The sequence below is a fragment of the Armigeres subalbatus genome, chromosome 2, assembly GCF_024139115.2.
Source record: "Armigeres subalbatus isolate Guangzhou_Male chromosome 2, GZ_Asu_2, whole genome shotgun sequence".
NCBI lineage: Eukaryota > Metazoa > Arthropoda > Insecta > Diptera > Culicidae > Armigeres > Armigeres subalbatus.
In genome coordinates, this window is record NC_085140.1 from 229,204,462 (window position 1) to 229,225,753 (window position 21,292).

Sequence of the window (21,292 nt, forward strand, 5' to 3'; positions counted from 1 at the left end):
TCTTATATAAATACTAAAGACATACTTGTACCACGGTTATATATTGTTATATAATACTTGTGACACATATATGATAACAATATCACTGTACAGCATAAAATCATATGTCTGTCACACAGAATCACGCTGGTATCACGATAGCACGATGATTTCCGTACCCTGCCCTTCGACCGTTGTATTGTACGAAACAGAACATAATTTGTTGTTTGAAATGTCAAATACGCCGTTTAACATATGAAATAAAAACAAACACAAACAGCTGACTGAGTAAAAATCGTTTTTCTGCTATTCCGGATGATATTTTTCACAACAATGGCAAAATAATAATTCGTAAGCCTATTATTTGCTACAAATTTGCTCTGAACATGTCTTCCTATTGATTTTGCCAGTTCTTGGGTTGTTTCCGGGAAGATCTACCGTCACTTTTGCATGATATTTAATGGTTTGAGTTCTGTATGTGATTTCAAACATTTTGTGCAAGGATCCCATGGGTTTTAATTGGAATGAGGTCTGGGGATTGGAAAGGATACGGGATCTTTGATTTGCCATTAGTCAGCATCTACTTTTTTAGATGGGAAAAATGTTTTGTACCGTTGTTTTGGACAAATTCAAAATTGAATCTATGACCCAATTGATCGGTCAAAATGTCCAAATGAATTAGACGATCAGTGCCGTTTGCGCTGAAATCACCCCAAACCATAGAATAGAGTGATTAACGTCCGCAGAAATAATTGCCCTGCGGAATATTTGCAAGAATTTGCACATTTATGCTAAAATGCCTATCCAGTTTTCCGCGAGCGGTAATGGCTGCCGGCTAGCTTGCGGGTCTCTGATTTGACGTTTGTGGAGGTCAACTGCACCCACCGCTCCGAGCATTCTGACCAATGTGGTATATAAAAATGTGCTGATTCAGTGAATTCAAGCCTTCTTATATACCATATTGATCAAAATGCTCGAATGGTGGGTGCAGTTGACCTCCAGAAACGTCAAATCAGAGACCAACCCGCAGGCAGGCTGGCGGCCATTACCGCTCGCGGAAAACTGGATACGAAGACTTGGAAAACTATGACGCGAATATACAATTTATTCAAAAAATATGGGTAAATATTGTGTAATACTCATAAAAACTATAGTAACAGTTTATGATTTCTATTCATTTTGATGAAAAATATAGTTTTGGAAAACGGTAGAATCAGTTTCAAAACAAGCTGTCATATAGATACAACGGTGGAAAGAAAAGATGTATGTCATCTTGTCACTGTACGCGTACAGCGTGATACGAAAATCATTGTGCGGAAATCATATGTCTGTCGACAGTATAAATACCCTAGTACATATTGTACCATGGTTTTCCACGTTGTACCAAGCATGGTACAAGGCAGGGGACTGAAGAGCAGGCTAATACGCCTATCCACCACCCATCAGTATGGCATACAATGTTTTTTGTTTTAAATTCGTTTAATTCATGATTACAAAACTTCGGAAGTATCGACGAGCTATTTTTCGACATTAGGAAGCCACACAAACTCAAAAGGTTAGATGTACCTCAACTAATTGCAAGTTTTCGCCAGGAGAAGTTAATTGCCGATAATTAGCACTAACTGCGTACCCGAGCAGCACGAGTCAGATGAAACTGGTTGCACCAACTTGATTGTGACTAAATCTGGTCACATATCAGTTGCAGTAACCTATTCGCTAAATGTGTGCTGCTAGGGTACGAACCAATCACCCAAAATGAGCGCTGAATTCGGGTATACTGCCGTGAATCGCATATTTGTCCCATATGAATAGAAAACCCAGCAAAGATGGGACAAATATGCGATTCACGGCAGTATACTACCCAGAAATTGGGTACCAAAAACAGAAGTACATACCAAAAACGATGTTGGGTAGAGTACCGCGGATGACAGACGTTTCACCCTCCTGGTACAAGGTGACACACTATAGTGGTACAACTTGTACCATGGTACGAATACCACCGGTGTGTCATTAGTTACAGGCAAAACTCCGATCTTGATATTAATTTATAGAAACACACTTATTGCTATTTTGAGTAAACGTCTCATGGACCATTTGCACCAAACTGACTTTTAAGTCCTTTGTTTGGCGTCCTTAACTACCATTCGCAGTGTTCTGCTTTGATTTTTTGGCCGTTCACTTTATGTTGGTTGGTTAAAAAACTCGCTCAACTCGCTTCAAGTATTGTCGGCGTAGCACCAAGTTAGAATTCGGAAGTCGGGACTTCCGAACCGAACTTTCTTCCGAAGTTTTATTTGTCAAACTAATTAATGCGTTGTTTAGCGCATCTTTAGGTGAATCCAGCGCACTACTTCCGAAGTTGGGAAAGTTGCCTGTATCTGGAGAAAAATCCAACTTCGGTAAATATAAAAAGCGGTATAAATTTATTCCGGATACACAATAATTTTTACTTTTCAGATGTATTCTTTTTAGGTTTTCAATATACCGCATAGCTAAATTCTGTTCTGGCTAACAAAGCTTAACCAATTCAATGATGTTAATTACATTGAGCAAACGGCCTAAAAGCCAGGCGGACACTCAACTAAACTATCTCTTGAACATCATAAGCCTAATCTTATGAAGCGTGAAAAAATATGCGAATTTCATTTTCATAGAGCTTCTTATGATAATGACTTACTCTTCATGAAACTCATTCTTGTATCTTATAAAGTTCATGGGAGTGATCTATAGATAAAATAAAACATAAGAGTTGTCTTATGATTTTCATCACTACTTCTGATGTGAAAAACTCATAAGACAAATCTTATGAAATGAGAAGTTAACATGGCAGAGTGTTGTGGACGAACTAATTCTCATCGCAGATTTATTCTCGACATTCGCGCTTGTAAACTGCGTTTTATCGTTCATCAACTGGGATTTTTTTTAAATATCGCGTTCGATAGCAGTTGGTTGTTAGGATCAGAAATGTAAGTAAATGTTAGGCGTTTATATTCACTTTTAAAATAATATTTTATATTTTTCAGAACTTTGTTGACGCAAGAAGCAAATGAGAGGAATACCGACAATGAGACTATTCTCGAGTCTCCTACTTGGTGCGATGCATCTCGACGAAACATAAATCGAATGAATTGAGATAATGTGATTCAGAAAAAATATTTTAAGCACTTTTTAGTGGAATGTATTCAACCGTCTAAGACGAATGAAGTAACTCCATTTAATTCCACCAATTATTTCGATATCTTTGCAGAATACTGTGTGGTCGTCTTCAGTGTCTCGTACTTGACCCGACGACGACGAAGTCGAGTCAAATACGAGACACTGAAGACGACCACACAGGTGTGGTCGAAATACGTATCTGCAAAGATATCGAAATAATTGGTGGAATTAAATGGAGTTACTTAATTCGTCTTAGACGGTAGAATGTGATTATTATTTAGATAAAAATAAAATATCAAGTTGTACAATGAGTTGTGGATTTTTTTTTGCTTTTGTCGACTCTAATGCTTTATAAGAATGCACAGCATATACAAAAATCGTGTAGAAAACATTATGACCCTCATATGCAAGAATGATTGATGTTTATAAAATTCTCTTATGAATTCCATCAAGGGCATCGACAAATCTTTATATTTTCATAAGACAAACTTATAAAAATCATTGTCAAATAACACACAGTTCATAAGAAAATCGTACAAAATTTATACGTAATTCTTATAGCAAAAAAACATAAGACATTCGTATGATCATCACTAGTTTTCTTGGCTGAGTGGACGTATTACCGGTAATGCGAGTAATAGGCAAGATTTTTGTATTAGCTGAAATTTTGTTATAATATAACGTAAAAAAAAACGATTGAGCGAATAAAAATTTTTGACGGGAGAGGTCAATATTATCCAGCTTTCCACGCTCGTTAATGGCGGCTTGTCGGTGTGCAAAAATCAATCGGTCGCTGTACTGTTTGACACTAGCTGGAGGAAAACTCACTGCCGAAAAGGCCTTTTTTCCCTTCCCCTCACCCAGGAACGCCAGTGGGTTTTCCTCCAGCTAGTGTCAAACAGTACAGTGACCAATTGATTTTTACACACCGATAAGCCGCCATTACCGAGCGTGGAAAGCTGGATATTATTGCAAGCAGGCTCGCAGCGAGTTTTGCTTTTAATTTTTTATTTTATGCTGTTTTTGAATGTAAAGCTAGATTTTTTTCTTCGTGCCGTGCATGCAAAATTCACTGATGGTCATCACCGTCATCACTGATGATGTCAAAAACATTCCGTTTCGCGCAGCTCGCAGCTTTTTTCTCGGTTTCTTTTTTCATCTGGAATGAAGACCGCAAACCCAGACCAGCCATCAGCAAACTGAAATTTGCGCTTGCTTGTGCTGTGCTGCTCGTCGTTTTTGTCTTGACTTTTTGTGAAAGGATTTGCCTGATTTTTGACCGGTAATTGAACAAAATTTGTGCAAATTGTGTTGAAACTATAGCCGTGTAATTGTGAACGTATTTTTATGTGACCAATCAATATTTCCGGTTTTTCGCTTTTCCGCTGAGGATCCACGGTCATCTTGGAAGTGGCAGGATAATTAACGTAGCGAAGTCCGGAAGTTTATTGGTTGACGAATTTTCCGTTGAAAGCGCGGAACAGCCGTACAATTCCCATTGTTTCTAAAAAATGAGAAAGACGCGGCAAGCCGCAGAATTTACGGAACTGAAGGTAAGTGGCAACGTTTAGGGTTAAGACCTTATTTTCGTCTTCATTTGCCTTAGCGTATTGAGTAGGGGTGCTTGAAAATACATTTTTGCGATAAGTCGAAAGCAAGACCTCGCGTAACATATGATTACGGCTTATAAACCAAAACCATGATTTTCGATTTTGTAGCATTAACGATTGCTTTGTAAATGATTCTTCATCCTAGGTAAAACTCCGTACTTGATATCTCTTAAGAAACACATTTATTGCTATTTTGAGTGAACGTCTCATGAACCATCTGCACCATAGTGGTTTTTAAGTCCTTTGGTGGCGCCCTTAACTACCAAGCAGAATGTTTGCTTTGATTTTTAGGCCGTTAACTTTATATTGTTTATTTAGAAAAACATGCTTCAAGTTATTTTAAAATGTATATTCTTACTAGGTTTTCGATATATCGCATAGCAGAACCGATCTAGCTAACAAATCTTAACAAATACGATGCGGTGTTACTAGCTTTGAGCAAACGGCTTAAAAACCAAAAGTGTTGCCGGTAATGCGAGTAAACGGCGCAATTTTTGTTTTAGCTGAAATTTTGTAGATTTCGATTGTTTTTTTCATTAATCTTAATCTGCTGTTATAATATAACCATTTACGTATAGCATTGACATAGTTTTGGCAGACTTGTTGTATTTCAAAAGTGCTTTGAAAATAGGTCGTATGTGTAAAAGAGAGTCATATTTATGGCATTGTGCTGTGAAAAAACGAAAGCATTTGGTCATTGTTATGAAAAGTTGTTCAAATTTTGCGTGGCCAATAAAAAAATCTTTAGGAAGGTCAAAACATACAAACCGCACTGCATAAATAAGGTTGTCAATCCAAAAAATAACTCACCACATAAACTGCCCCTATTCGCATAAGCGTCCCATGTCAGTTTTATTCAACTTGAGAAATATGCCGTTGAATTTTTCAAACTTGTTTTACATGGAGAAATTGAAAAAAATCTAATAAATCGATAAAACCAGCAATCTTTCTGAAAATTTGGCATAATATTCGTTATCTGTATTCATTGTTATGGAACTATTAAATGGACCATAATTATATTTATTTTATGTGCAAAAGTGTATTAAAGTCTGGGATGTGACTGTTATGCGAATAAATAGCAAGATGGGACAACACAAGTGGGTATTGATTTTCAAATTTCTAGAACAAAGCCTATTATTTTATCAGTTTTTCTGAAAGATTAAGTCATTTTAAGCTTATATCTGGCAGAAAATCAAAATCGTCAAAAATCGACATGGGACTCTTATGCGAATCGCGGCAGTAAAGGTCATGTGTCTAGAGGATCTATACTAAAAATACGCTAGAACAAAACTACTTTCGTCTCGATGAAAACGTCTCGGGTGAAAACGCACACATAAAATTTATTTGTAAATTTCTTTAGATTTTTGCAAATAAAAATTTGTGGATTTTTATTAGTGCATTAATTTCGTCGCTGCTTTTTGCTAACATCCGTGCTCACTGCTGAACAAAATCACAAAAATGATAAACAAATCAAATTCCTTCCCATTGTTTGGTTCTTTGTGAGATGAATATCGGAGCTATGAGATAAAGTCTAGAAAAATTGGTTACGTAATTAGTGTACCGCTTCATAGAATTAAGCCACGGTATAAAAAGTAGCCACATCCTGCGGTGTTATATGAAAGCGATCCATTGTTTTCATTTAGGAAGGTCGCCATGAATTAATATTTTTCAACTTAGAAAATTCTACGGCACTGACTGAGAATGAGAGACAGATACTTACAACTCAACCAACAGCTAAAACCAACACTAAAGCGAAATACAACCAAATGAAGCAGCCACCGGGTATAATTATGCTTCGGTATTGGATGATGTAGTTTTGAAACAAAAATACTTCCCCCATCAGGCTGGAGACTGCTTTTTCTCCTCGGTGAGTGGTTTTATTACGGGGGAGGGGGGTTTGGTACGAGTACGTGGCTGTCTTTCTCGTCAATGACTGGATGACGGTAATTTGAGCCTTAAGATTTCTAATACTTTTTTGCCAAAAGCTAAAGTAGTCGCTTAATGAAATGTATGAGAAAAAACTTATACATCGCATTAGTCAAATACATTTCAAAACTTATACTTTTCATTAACTTATGAATGTTATTAGCTTTTTGATATTGCATCATTCATTAGGTGGCATAATGAAGAGTATAAGTATTTTCGAATGTTCTTTTGCTATAACATATAAGGTTATTTTTTGTGTAGTTCTCTAATGTAACATTACTTACAATTGTTTTTGGAACATTTTAGTACAGAATAAAAATTGTCAACTTTGACAAGCTAACTTTGTACCCCGATTTATTTTTATTTGCGACGCCTTCAACACATAATGTTGTATGTATAGACTGATGTTAACAGTTAAATTAGGACTTAATAATAAATACATAAGATTTACAAAAACATTACGTTCAACTTTGCATTTTAGAAGCACAAACAACATAACATTCATTATACAATTTACATCATTAAAAACTTTATAAAAAACTTTTCATCGATCATTCAAAACACCTATCAAACAAACAGCTCAGGTACAAGACTTCATGGTTGCCATGTGTTAGCAGAACGACGATGAAATTCTCGGAATTTTATTCCTGCCGGTCAGGTTGACACACACATAGCTGAATCCTTCCATTTTGACCTCAACACGAGTTTGAACGATATGAAATCCAGCGAACTGCAGTCTACACGATTAGACACCAGCTTTATAAGACTAACGTACACTCAAAAATATTCCAACGTTAAATGTACGTGAATCTGCACTTAGATTGGAAAATTATTTGTTTTCCTCTAGTTTATGTGCGTCAGATATAAATCGTAGCACACCATATACCATCTATGTAATATTTTAATGCAGACTACCTAAATGCCATATTAATACTACGTGAACATGCGCGCATCACAGCAGTTGTCAAAAGTACGTGTTTTTCCTGTGTGAAAAAGTATAGTGAAACGGCAACATGGCTGAACTGACTCTCTTTGGGTTTTTTAACCGTCCTCGATTTTTTGGAAGGTTTTCAAGCGTAAGGTAAAATCTACCAACTTGTTGAACTTTATTTAATGTAATTTTTGTTATTTCGTGATAGGTATGTTTGTCGTGCTGACACAGCAGTTGAAATCCAATCACCAGAAGTCGATAACGCAGCAGGCATTTTGCGTGACCACAGCCACGGTAGCGACCCCTCACAAGTCATTCTGAGCCCTGTCTGATCCGCATCAATACAATTAGCGGAGTTCAACCGGAGAGCCACTCAGATCAGATCAGGGCAACCCGCACCGCACCCAGCCATATATATACTCTGCCAATTTTCTTTTGAACAAACACTATCGTGAATTTTCTGTATTTGGCACATTAATCTACCATGTATCCTAAAGTATTTTACATTATATAGTGAAATAAAATACAATGAATTGCATAATGATATCTACGCAAAAATCCATTAGCCTTTACTTGGAAATATAGTCGATCGAAGGGGACTTTCACGTAAAATGTATGTTATCATACCATGTACCATGAAATGAGTTGACGTTTGACATATTTTGCTTCATGTTAACATCCTGTAGCATTTACGTGAAAAGTGGTGTGGAAAAAATCCATGCATGTTTTCACGTAAACCTTACGATGATTATTTTTTGGGTGTAGTCTTCAGCGGGGATTGCTAGACAGCTGTGTACCATCGTTTTCACCAATGAGCTAGACTAAGTAAAGTCTAGCCCATTGCGTTTTAACATCATTCAACGAGCAATCATTATCAATGTTTGATAAAAGCAGTGAGAAATCAAGGGGCTAGATTTTACTAAGGTCACTATTTGCGTTGCATAAGAACAACGGGAGAGAGAAAGAGACAACTAGTGGCACGCTGCGCTGATCTGCGCCACCTTAGTAAAGTCTAGCTCATTAGTGAGAAATAGCGTTCGTCCGTTGTTTCATTTGAAGCGTTCTTCTTGGTTTGATAACTGCCCGAATCGTTTTTGCGAATAATATTTGTGCCGTTCATCACATCTTCGGTCGATTTCGGAGTGGAGTGGAAGAAATTTGTTTTTGAAAGTGCATCGTTGACGGCAATTCGTTGCAACGTATCCATTATTGTGGATATTTCGCTTTTCATCTCAGTTAGCTCCGAATGAATTGAGCTGGCATCAGGCGGCAGCGAAGAGTTTTGCTTTTAATTTCTCCAGTCATGAAATGCGGAAAGACATTCACTGCTACACATCCATATTACACCTCCAGTTATTGCTCGACGTTGTTCTCGACTCATACCAACACATGAGATATGATATGCGTTGCCACACCTGCCACACACTCCAGAACATTCAATGTAAAGGCCGAATTCCGTATATATACACGTGTCGTTATCACTTTTGTTGGAAACAGATTTCATTATTTTTAACAAAATATAATGATTTTCGATAATTATGGACACTGCAGCTTCGAAGCACGGTTATTTTTACAGATAAATAACGAATTCGGCTATTTTTCTGTTTAAACGAAGTGAATTAAAAGGCAATAAATTTAGCGGGTAGACAATCGTGCGGCACGTCACAGTCCGTTCGTTCGACAAATTGTTCAAAAAAATAGCATTTTTTTTAGATACATTGGCCCATTCAAATGTCAAACTCCACATTTTTTCAAATTATCAACTTAGTGTCTCGCAGCACCTGAATTCAAATTTAAAACATTCCAATCAATAGTTTTCCTGATATTTCCAAAACAAAAACTGCAATTATTTTGAACAATTTGAGCTAGTGCGTAATTTTGGTAATTTTTGGACGCATCATTAGAAAAAAGTAATACTCAGTATTTGTAAATTTCAACATATTTGTAGTTCACTGCCGAAATTTCAGCTCAATCGGTCATCGGGGTGCAAAGTAACAGCTTGACAAAGTTGACCATTTCGTATGAAAAACGGCTGTTATTATTCTGAACACAGGTGTAAGTTTTAACACAGAGAACAGACGTTCATCTTCATTCGCGTGCTTGTGTAAAAGTTTGTACTGGTCATTTTAAAGTATGTCGTTACGCCCCCGTTGCGCGGTGCTAGTGTGCTGATAAATATGGTTAAAATTTGCCGTGTTTTACTTTTTAGCGCTAGTGTTCATTCCGAATTGCTCATAGGCTCGCTCCTAGGTGGCAGCACTATATTGTTTATGAAGTGTATGCCAACGCCATCACTTAGTGGAATTGAGTTTTTATGTCGGGCAGCCTGCGTTGGCGACGCTGAGGTGCGATTTAAATCTTTACACACGTTTTTAACAAAATTTTGTTCGAGCATCCATGTCTGTTCTCTGTGGTTTTAATCATTAAGAACTTTTGAAAAAAATGTTAAAATTGCATATTAGTAATATAACAATATTTACCCCATTGCGCCCCATTTCTTTGTGGAACGGTAAAGCCGTCATAATTAATAAACAAATAAACAAATAATTAAGAAATCCAATATCGTATTGTTTTACTATAAAAAATACAATTCAATCTAATGTAATTTAAAGGTTTTCTTCAGATATTTCAACAATATATTTACGATACAACTCTTTTTTTTGACAAAAAAAAGTGTTTGTAAAAATCTCATTTCATATATTATGGACCCCATTAGGCCCGATGTCTACGTAGCGTCTTTTCAACGCTGCGTGCACACGGCGTTAAAAGGACGCAGATGTGCATCGGGAAAAAGCGGTAACGCAGCGTCACCGCACCGATGCACACCTGCGTTTTTTCAACGCCACGTGCACGCAGCGTTGATAAAACGCTACGTGAGCATCGGCCCTTAGGCTTTCTGCGAGCGTGTACGCACACGCACATTTCACTCACACTTTTACTCAGTTTGTTTGCAACCACGAGCAGCTGGCACGGCAAAATCAAATGGGATTGTTTGCAACCACGAATCGTGCGTTCGTGTTGGTGAGAAATGTCGGCGAGACCCTAATGGGAATCTACTGCAGGGTACATTTTATTCAAACTCTCGAATGTTAATTTCAACGGATAACGTCATGTATTTGAGTGTTTTATGTATGTGCCATGCATGGAGATGCAGAACTTGTTATTACCCGAATAGAAAGTACAATATCATAAAATTACAATACATTTTATTGATGAACATTCAATTTTATTGTACCAATTAAATTGCCTTATTGTAGTTCCAATAAACGTACAATAAAATCTATTGACAAAAAAATGTTGACAATACAATTGCAATAAATTCTATTGTAATGGCAAAAATTTGTTCAAGAAATAAACTTTTTTTTTTATTGTTACGGTAACTAACAACCCCTATTTTCTATTGTAGAACTGCTATTTATAGTGGGAAACAATGTTCCTAATTGTTATTCTATTGTGAGCAACAATAGAGTTTATTTTAATTACAATTAATTTTATCGTATTGTTACAATAATTTCTATTGTAATTCTATTGAACTTTTTTATTCGGGTAGATATTACGCGAAATTTATATGTTGGAAATTGTATTGTCTTATGACAGGAAGTTCAAAATTCCGCTACTAGGCGGTCCACTATTGGTAATTTTACCCTATGTACTCACACGCTGAAAGTCTAAACGCGCATTTATTAAAATTTAATTTTCCATCAAATATAGTTTGTAACGCAGAATGATCATCGCCATATTCGCCTAATTCGCCTCCTGAAGAATTACTATAAATGGCCGGGGCTATCCCAAATCACACCAAGCGCCATAAGAAAAAAAATATGATTTTTCAGCCCAAACTTTCGTTTAAAAGATTTAATTGATAACAAATCGTATCGGATATCCCTCAACTGAAAAACCGAGGATATCCTACAACAAGTCTAAAAATCGCACCGTTTACTCGCATTACTGGTAACACGTCTGGTTTTTAAGCCGTTTGCTCAAATCTACACACAAAGAAATTTCATTGGTATTATTAAAAAAACCATTGATAAAAACAAAAAGTTGCGTTGGTTCCTTTTCGTAGAGAGTTGTGTATGTTCAAGACAAAAGTCAACACACTGTTAATAAAAAAGTTGATAGCCACCAGTTACCTACCCCTAAAATAAAAGTTTATGAACTTTTGAAATAAATTGTCAAACTGTCAAACCTAAATAATGACACAGTTAAGAATAAAAATGTTTTTTTTTCAGTAAATTTCCCATAACCACCCCTTTCTCCCTCCCTTTTTCTATTTCTGATTTCACATGTAAATAACTTATTGCACAGTTTGTTTTTGGAAAATATTTATTAATGTTATGTCCTTATTTGATTGATGACCCAATGGGCAGAGCTAGCGATGGGGGCCCCATATTAGTATAGATGCGTAAGCCATTTCCACTTCGATAGTGGGCAAAACGGTCAGGACCTGGTACATAAAAAAAAGTAGACAAAGAAAATTGGTGGGTTATCAGCAAAGCTGATGTACAAATAAAACACCAGTGTTTCGAAAACTTACCTTGGTTGTCGCCTTAACTGCGATGGCAGCAAGATAATCCTTGTTGAAATGAACAATGGTAGGCAGGGCTAAACATGAAATCCGGGGCGTCTGGCAACGGCAAACAATTGCTGGAACGAAACATAAGCTCATTGTGTATAAGCATATACAATTCTCCAGTAGAATTAGAAGCAGGGACTTATTAGCAGGGATTATTAGTCTCTGGTTGGAAGTACTTACTTGCGCCAATATGGCAGAAGGGAAATATTCCAGAGTGTCATCCCGAACGTCATCTCGCATTGGCTGGATTCAATCGGTGGATTCCTGGATTTCTCTGGAATGTTTACGGTGAATGCAAGAACACCGGAATGATGCTGGATCAGATCCCTTATCCTTTATACAATTTTCGCCGGATTGCACCTGCACAAGCTGCACAAAACAAAAACTGACACGAGCAGTTGCTGGCACTTGCAAAATAAAACATATTTTTATTTGATTATTTTGGCAGTTGCACAATTTTTGTATCAAAAAGTGCAACTTTTAAACGTACACTCTAAATCGTGAAAAATCACTTTGAAAATAAATAAATCATTTTCGCACATGAAAATTGAACTTTTATTTTTAATAAAATTGAATACTTTTCAAATCAAAAGGGCAAAATATTTAATAGAACCATGTTTGTTCTTTCTGTGTAGTAATATCTTCGGATTTGTTTAAATATGTTAGCCAGAGCAGTTCTACTATGCTGTATATTGAAAACCTAGTAATAATATACATTTTAAAATAACTTGAAGCTAGATTTTCTAATGAAACAATATAAAGTGAACGGCTTAAAATTCAAAGCAATACTCCGCATGGTAGTTAAAGGCGCCAAACAAAGGACTTAAAAACCACTTTGGTGCAAATGGTTCATGAGACGTTTACTCAAAATAGCTATTAATGTGTTTTTTAAGAGATATCGGAAACGGAGTTTTACCTGAAGATGAAGAATCAATCAAAAATATTGTCAAGAGGTTAAAATACAATACAATCACAAATACATTAACTATAGTCTATGTGTGTCAATTGTTCTGGTCGGTGAAAAATGATGTGAAGAAACGGCGGAGAACATCTAGCGTCAAGTGGAAATCAAACACCGACGCCACTCTATTGAAAACACGCTGCAAACCACACACTTAAATTCATAATTGCAGCTCGGTAAATTTTTTTTACTGATTTTATCCTGTAAAAAATATTTTTTACCGGAAGCTCGGCTAACAGTCGGAAAATTACTGACATCTGTAATATTGTTCACCGATCGCTCTGTAGAAAGAAAAGTCAAAAATGTTAACTACCGAGCTCCCCGGTTGTCGTAGATACTTCTATATTTTTAACCGTGTTCTGTAAATCATTTTACCAATGTCGGTAAATTTAAAACCGAGTCCTCAGTTACTATAGTAGGCTTGCGTGATGCTCGAGATAGCGCCATTTTTGAAAATCTTTTCGTGTTTGAAATTGAGCAGAGCAGAAAAAAATCAAACAAATTAGGTGTTGTGTTGTAACTTGTAAGTAGTATAATACTAAGGACACACCTGTGGTATTTGTACCATGGTACAAGGTGACAAGAAAATAATTCCAAGACTATCTTTGATGAAGACAATAATAGATATGACACTCATTTCAAGATTTTTGTACCATGGTACTTGTACCACCAGTGTGTCATTAGTATAATTAAGCTTTGTTGGATAAACTTAGTTTTACATTATTTTTTTCAGCAGATTCCTCTTAGATGAATTTTCCTCGAGGTGGCATAACTGACGAGAAAGGACGCTCGAAGATCTTTCAGCTTTTTATCTACACGTGGCATCTACTCTCATTGCTGTACGGCCTATTTTCACGTTGAAAACATTCCGGAACACTTTTAGTTTTTTCCCTTTTTTGTTTCCAAAGAATCGGATTTTATATTCAATAAAGCGGGATTTGCGCGATTTCCCACGAAAAATATCTCCCGCGATGTGCAAGCGTTGGTCGTCCCCCTTTGTACAAACGAACAAAATAATGTGCGCATTAATTTATTCCAAATGAATAATAAAAATATATTTAATTCACCAGTTTTGTTTTTAATAATTTCGACTGAAATTAGAAAAAAAAATTACAAACATTTCGGATATTTTTACAAATGTACCGTAAAAAAATACCGAATAACTGTTAGAAAAGTACTGAGACATCTGTAAAACTGATTTTTTGACACAAGAATTGTCTTGGAAATTACCGGAATGCTCGGTATTATTTTATCGAGTGCTCGGTGGATTTTACAGAACATATCGGTAATATTTGACACTTCATCAGATAGGAAGCAATACCGAGGGCTCGGTTGTCGATGTAGTTTACCGAGCTGACTACCGAGAGCTCAGCTGTTGAGATTTCGGTAATCTGATAACCGACCCCGGTAAAAAAAATTAAGTGTGCATGGAGGGCACTACGCAGTCCATAGTTTGTGCGACGAAAAGGAAGTCTTAGCATTAGGTTACTCCGCAGTTGTCGGGGTTGTGCGTTGATGTTTATTTGTCGCAGAAGAGTGTCACAATCTATTCTTCCTTGCAAAATATCGGCGACGGTTAATGCTCTGCATACATCCCTTCGGAAACACAGAGGTTCTAAGCTGATCAGCTGGCAACGGCTCTCGTAGCGAGGAAGTCGTAGCGGATCTCTCCAGGGAAGGTTGCGAAGTGCGTACCGTATAAATCGACGTTGAACGGATTCGATGCGTTCGACACCATTATTATAGTTTGGACTCCAGACCGCAGAGCAGTATTCTAACGTAGATCGCACGAGAGAGCAGTACAGTGTTTTTTTGTTAAATATCTTGGCTGTGCATATGCACAGCATATGTTTCGAAATGGACAAATTGATATGAAATTTGCGAAAAAGAATCCACGTGTCTTGGAGGGACTCGAACCCTCAACCTCCTACTCTCTAGATAGGCGTGATAACCCCTACACAACAAGACCACTTAAAGGTCACGTTTGCGGAAAAGCCATCAGAATCCGAGTACCAACCTCCACCGCGGTTAGCTCTCTTTTTGCAAATTGAATATCTTTCGGATGCTTGATTTGTCCAATCTCCACATGTGCTTTACTATTGTATACCCACAGCCAAGCGAGTGCACATTGTTTATTAAACGAGAGGATCACACTCCATGCCCCCAGGAACTGTCTGGGCGGGACGGTATAGAATGCGAATTCAATCGCACTCTGCTGTGCCAAAGGCTTGCTTGGCTAAAGCATTTGATGAGTTTGATTGCCTTAACGTAAGCGGTCGCGTGTACTCAGACGACTAATGACGGTGAAAGACCGACACTTGATTACAATTAATTGCATATTATTCGGCAACTCGGCCGTACGAAAACTATTTTTTTGTTAAATATCTTGGCTGTGCATATGCACAGCATATGTTTCGAAATGGACAAATTGATATGAAATTTGCGAAAAAGAATCCACGTGTCTTGGAGGGACTCGAACCCTCAAATATTTAACAAAAAAAAAAAAAAAAATAGTTTTCGTACGGCCGAGTTGCCGAATAATATGCAATTAATTGTAATCAAGTGTCGGTCTTTCACCGTCATTAGTCGTCTGAGTACACGCGACCGCTTACGTTAAGGCAATCAAACTCATCAAATGCTTTAGCCAAGCAAGCCTTTGGCACAGCAGAGTGCGATTGAATTCGCATTCTATACCGTCCCGCCCAGACAGTTCCTGGGGGCATGGAGTGTGATCCTCTCGTTTAATAAACAATGTGCACTGCTTGGCTGTGGGTATACAATAGTAAAGCACATGTGAAGATTGGACAAATCAAGCATCCGAAAGATATTCAATTTGTAAAAAGAGAGCTAACCGCGGTGGAGGTTGGTACTCGGATTCTGATGGCTTTTCCGCAAACGTGACCTTTAAGTGGTCTTGTTGTGTAGGGGTTATCACGCCTATCTAGAGAGTAGGAGGTTGAGGGTTCGAGTCCCTCCAAGACACGTGGATTCTTTTTCGCAAATTTCATATCAATTTGTCCATTTCGAAACATATGCTGTGCATATGCACAGCCAAGATATTTAACAAAAAAATAGTTTTCGTACGGCCGAGTTGCCGAATAATATGCACTTAATAGTACAGTGTTTTCAAACAGTAGATGTCTGTAAAAGTCTTCGTCACTTTGATCACAAATCCAAGAGACCTGGATGCTTTATCAACAACTTATGAAATGTGATCCGAGTATGTCAGTTTGGAGTCCAATAGAACACCGAGATCTTTCACACAGTGCACTCTTTCAATAGTCGTTCCGAACAGGCAGTAGTTGAAGGTAATCGGTTGTTTCTTTCGAGAAAAAGTTTGGTCGAGCATTTGTTCGGGTTAACTACAAGTCGATTTAGATCGCACCAATGAGCGAAAGCATCGATCGGGTCTTGTAGTAGATGACAATCGGCTATTGAGCAGATGCGCAAAAACATTTTAAGATCATCTGCAAATGATAATCGCGGTCCTTTTAGAACTAGATGTACGTCATTGAAGTAGAGAAGGAATATCAACGGTCCCAGATGGCTACCCTGCGGTATGCCGAAAAAGCTTTCCGAGCGACAATCGCCTAGAGCAACTGTCAACTGGCGCTCAGTACGGTACGAACCAAACCATACAAGCAGGCTGCCTCCAATTCCCAATCTATCAAGCTTGGCGATTGCAATGCTGTGGTTCAACTTATCAAATGCTGCAGTTAGATCCGTATAAATTACATCTGTTTGATCACAAGCAAGCATACTGTCTGTAACGTATGATGTGAGACACAGTAGATTCGTACATGTGGAACGTTTTTCCATAAAGCCATGTTGGTCGGTACTGATATAATGTTTTCAGTGACCATTTAGAGAATCCATGACGACCAGCTCGAACAACTTCGATACAGCGCATAGCGACGTGATTCCTTGATAATTGTTTATATCGCGCATGCTTCCCTTTTTGTACACAGGAAACATTTCAGCTGTCTTCCAGCAGGACGGAAATACACCATTAGAAAGGGAGAGCTGGAAGATTCGATGAAGTGGATCTAGAAGGCAGGAAATGTTCGCTTTTAGGAAAACCGACGGAACACCGTCAGGTCCCGATTTGTACGACGTTTTTAGCCGCGTGGCTGCTCTTGCTATGGCATCTGTACTTACATCGACAGCGTTTAGCGTTTGATTCGTTAAGGGTACATTACCCGCTGCGCTGGCTATGGAGGGATTGGAGAGGCGCTCATTGACAAACACGCTAGCAAACTTGGCCGAGAATAGGTTACAAATTTCTGCTCGTTTACGTAGTTCCAAAAAGATTTCGGATGGGATTTAAGCCGTTGCTGTATCCTCCGCTGGTAACGTTTAAAATAGAAACGACTTAACCGTTTGTATTCGTGGTTCAGCCTAGCATAATGGTGTTTCAAGGGAAGAGTGCGGAACCTTGTGAATCTTTTCAGGACGGCTTTTTTTGTCCTTTTCAACGAACGAAGGTCATTTGTCATCCACGGAACCCTAGAGTCGGTAAGGGCAACCTTCTTTGGAACATGTCTGTCAATGACATATGCCAAGACATGAGAAAAAGTTTGTGCAGCGATATTTGCATCGGCCGGGTCGAGGATACTCTGCCAATCCAAGTTGGACAGCACTTCGGCAATACTGCAATAATTCGCCTTGCGAAACACCAACGTACCAACATAGTCGCGGACGTCGTCATTCTCAACTCCAATTACTAGAGATGGATGGTGAGAGGCAGTCTTGACCAAAGGAACAGGTGCAGTGGAAATAAATGTGCGTAGGTTTAGAGGAAACGGCGGAACACGTGTTGTTCGTGTGCCCGCGTTTTCGCACAATGCGTGACCACATGCTTGCCACATGTGGTCTGGACACTACCCCGGACAACCTAGTCCGGAGGATGTGTAAAGATGAAGTTGGCTGGAACGCCGTTTTATCGGCTATCGTCCAAATCGTCTCGGAGCTACACAGAAGGTGGCGCGTGGACCCGAGGAATGGCTAGTTCAGGCGCAAATAAGAGGTGGTCCAAGGGTTCGGAGTCGGCTTCATGGGTCATACCGGTGCCCTGTGGTCGAACTCGATCCTTTTATCGAACAAGTGGCCGCGTGAAGAACAACATGGTATCGTCGCTTTCGCGGCGTCGGTCAACCGGGCGGGTTCCGAGCCCGAGGACGGAAAGGGGTCCTCGTCAAGGCTGGGGCAGGCGTAGGCACCGCGTCGGCAAGTCCCTTTGTGTGCTGGCGAATAGGCCCTATCGCAGAAAGGTCAATTTGGGGTGCACGCGGCATCATCATTCTTGATACCAGTCGTGCAGAGGGAAGCAGGCGCGAAGTCGACCCTGCCCACCTTCCGAGGACATAGGGCGTGGTAAGGCCACCTGGAAAGCCGGCAATGCGCTGGCACGATACCATGGTGTTCTTCTAAAAAAGCGAGTCACGATGTTCGGTGCTGCAAGGACACGCAGCTAACCTCGAGGGTGCGTTATGCACTGGCCCCCCTTTGAAGCATTACTTTCTGGTTGTACCGAAGGGACGATGGGCTTGGCGGCAATGGAAACGGTTTAGCTGGTCGGGGATGCAGTCCTGCCTCCCTCATTGGAGGTGGCCCCTAACCCAGCACTTGCTGGTCAACCCAGGATGTCTGTTGAGCAGATTCCCCCTCCATTGTTTAGGAAGAAAAAAAAAAAAAAAAAGTGGAAATAAATGGAGCGGTGTAACGACCGCCGACGAAGCACAGATCCAGCAAGCGATTATTCTCATTCACGATGCAATTAACTTGAGATAAAGTTGCAGTACTGTAATTATCCAGCAACCTGAGAGCTCCCGGGTGAAACGAGGAATGCTCCTGATCAGGGCGTAGGAAACCGTTGTGAGTTGGAACCCACGCGACTCCTGCAAGGTTGAAGTCGCCCAGAACGATGATTTCATCGTTGGGAGACGCTATTTCCGACGCAAAGAAGACTGATCGGCAGTGCGTGTCAATGAGTTCCAAGTCTCGAGTTCGGTCTGGAGGAATATACACCGCACAAACAAATAGTTCACGGCCTCCGAGCTGAATAGATACCCAAACCTGCTCCACGGTGTTGAACGAATCGTCTTCTGATGCCTTCAGCCTTACTGATGCCTTCAGCCTAGAACTTACAGCGATTATGATGCCACCTCCTGTCTATTTTCTGCTGTTATTTGAGTTTCGATCACATCGAAAAACCTCGTACCCAGTTCCAAAAATATAGCTCGAAATTGTGCGAGAGTCTAGCCAAGTCTCGGTCAGAACTATGATATCGTAACAATGATCCATGACCGCTAGTCGATAATATTCCACTAGCAGCGTTTCTCAACCTTTTTCTTGAGAGGTACCCCTTCGAATTTTTGCATTAGCTGAGGTACCCCCTCTCGAAATAAGGCTTCCAATCCTCTTGAAGAATAATTCCGAGCCCTTTGAAAGGAAGCTCCTTTCAGCTTTTGAATTCCTTCAAAGTAGGCTTCCTCGCCTCTTAATTAGAGGCTTTTGAGCCTTGTAGTGAGGCTTCCGAGCCTCTTGAAGGCGGATTTCGAGCCACTCAAAAGGAGTCTTCCTTTGCATCTTAAAAAGGACGCTTCCAAGCCTCTTAAAAGAAGAATTCCGAGCCTCTTGAAGGGAGGCTTCCGAACCACTTGAAAAGAAACTTCCGAGCCTCTTGAAAAAGCCTCCTTTTGCTGGTTGCCTCCGAGCCTTTTGAAAGGAGGCAACCTAACCTCTTGAATGGAAACTTCCGAGCCTCACGAAAGGAGCCTTCCGAGCCTCTTTAAAGAAGGCTTCCGAGCCTCATGAAAGGATCTTGAAAGGAAGCTTCTGAGCCACTTGAAAGCAGCTTTTGAGCCTCTAGAAAAGGAGGTTTTTGAGCCTCTAGAAAAGAAGGCTTTTGAGCTACTTGAACGGAGGCTTCCGAGCCTCTTGAAAGAAGGATTTCGAGCCACTTGAAAGGAGCCTTCTGAGCCTCTTGGAAGGGAGCTTTTGAGCCACTTGCAAGGAGGCTTCTGAGCCTGGAAGGAGGTTTTTGGAGTCTTTCTTTGCATTTTAAAAGGAGGCTTTTGAGCCTCTAGAAAAGAAGGCTTTTGAGCTTCTTGGAAGGAGGATTCCGAGTCTCTTGAAAAGAGGCTTCCGAGCCCCTTGAAAGGGGGCTTCCGAGCCTCTTAAAAGAAGCCTTCCGAGCTTCTTTAGAGGAGGCTACCGCGTCTCTTGAAAGGAGGCTTCCGAGCCTCTTAAAAGGAGGCTTCCGAGCCTCTCAAAAGGAGGCTTCCGAGCCTCTTAAAAGGAGGTTTACGAGCCTCTTGAAAGGAGGCTTACGAGCCTCTTGAAAGGAAGCTTACGAGCCTCTTGAAAGGAGGCAACCTATCCACTTGAAAGGAGGCTTCTGAAGTGCCCAGGAGGATTCCGAGCCTCTTGAAAGGAGGCCTTCGAGCTGCTTGGAAGAAGGCTTCCGAGATGCGTAGAAGGGTGCTTCTAATCCTCTTGCAACGAAGCAACCGAGCACTAGTGAAAAAAAAAATCATTTTGTTCATTCGACGTTTTGCACGTTCGATCTTTTGATCCGCAGCCTTTCATACATTGTGCTGGTTGTAGAAGGCAGAATCCAATTGGAATTTATTGATAGCATTCAAGCAAAATTTTTCATAACGACGTATGTAACAAAAGTAAACAAAACGGGGTTTTTAATACAACGTGACAATCACACGCGGCTTTATATAATACGCATCGATTTTACTGATTTCAGATCTTAAAATTCTTTAATTCGATCTTTTTGCGAATCGACGTATGTTTAAAATTTCTATTTTTGAAGTCTCACTGTTACATACGTCGCTTTAACATATGGGAACTGAGAGCGACCTATGTAACAAAAAAAGCAAAACAAAACAAAACTGCAGTTGCGTCAATCGTGCAACTATGGAAAACCGACCAATGTACACCGACGTACATGTAGCATACCGGTGTATGTATAATTTTATCGTTTTTCACAGTGAATTTGAATGAACTGAGCTTTGCTGTGAAGCACGCTTATTACGTGTCATGTAATGATGCATGCCAGCGGAAAAAAGTATTGAAAAAAGATTTAGTTTTAAAACAGTTTTAGAAAAAGTTTTGCCAACTTTCTGCAAAGGATTTCTCGA

At 39.4% G+C, this 21,292-nt stretch overlaps 1 protein-coding gene and 1 long non-coding RNA gene across 7 annotated transcripts in view; one reads left to right on the plus strand and one right to left on the minus strand.

Moving 5' to 3' along the window:
• Positions 1 to 4,288: 4,288 nt before the first annotated feature.
• Positions 4,289 to 21,292, plus strand: part of LOC134211848 (E3 SUMO-protein ligase PIAS2) — a 36,747-nt gene continuing 19,743 nt past the window's right edge. For 3 of the 6 annotated variants that reach the window (XR_009979118.1, XR_009979117.1, XM_062689163.1), the window contains exon 1: positions 4,290 to 4,688. Coding sequence is in view for 4 of the 6 variants with exons in the window: in XM_062689163.1 (XP_062545147.1) it covers positions 4,647 to 4,688 (42 nt within the window). In the remaining 2 variants the exon portion in view is untranslated. Of the gene's footprint in view, positions 4,689 to 21,292 lie in introns of all 6 variants that reach the window. The other 3 variants (XM_062689160.1, XM_062689162.1, XM_062689161.1) reach the window with 2 other exon arrangements.
• Positions 11,911 to 12,793, minus strand: LOC134215993 (uncharacterized). The gene is made up of 3 exons (XR_009980418.1): positions 12,359 to 12,793; positions 12,140 to 12,249; positions 11,911 to 12,049 (listed from the first exon to the last, which is right to left on the minus strand). It is a non-coding gene; the product is annotated as an uncharacterized LOC134215993 (long non-coding RNA).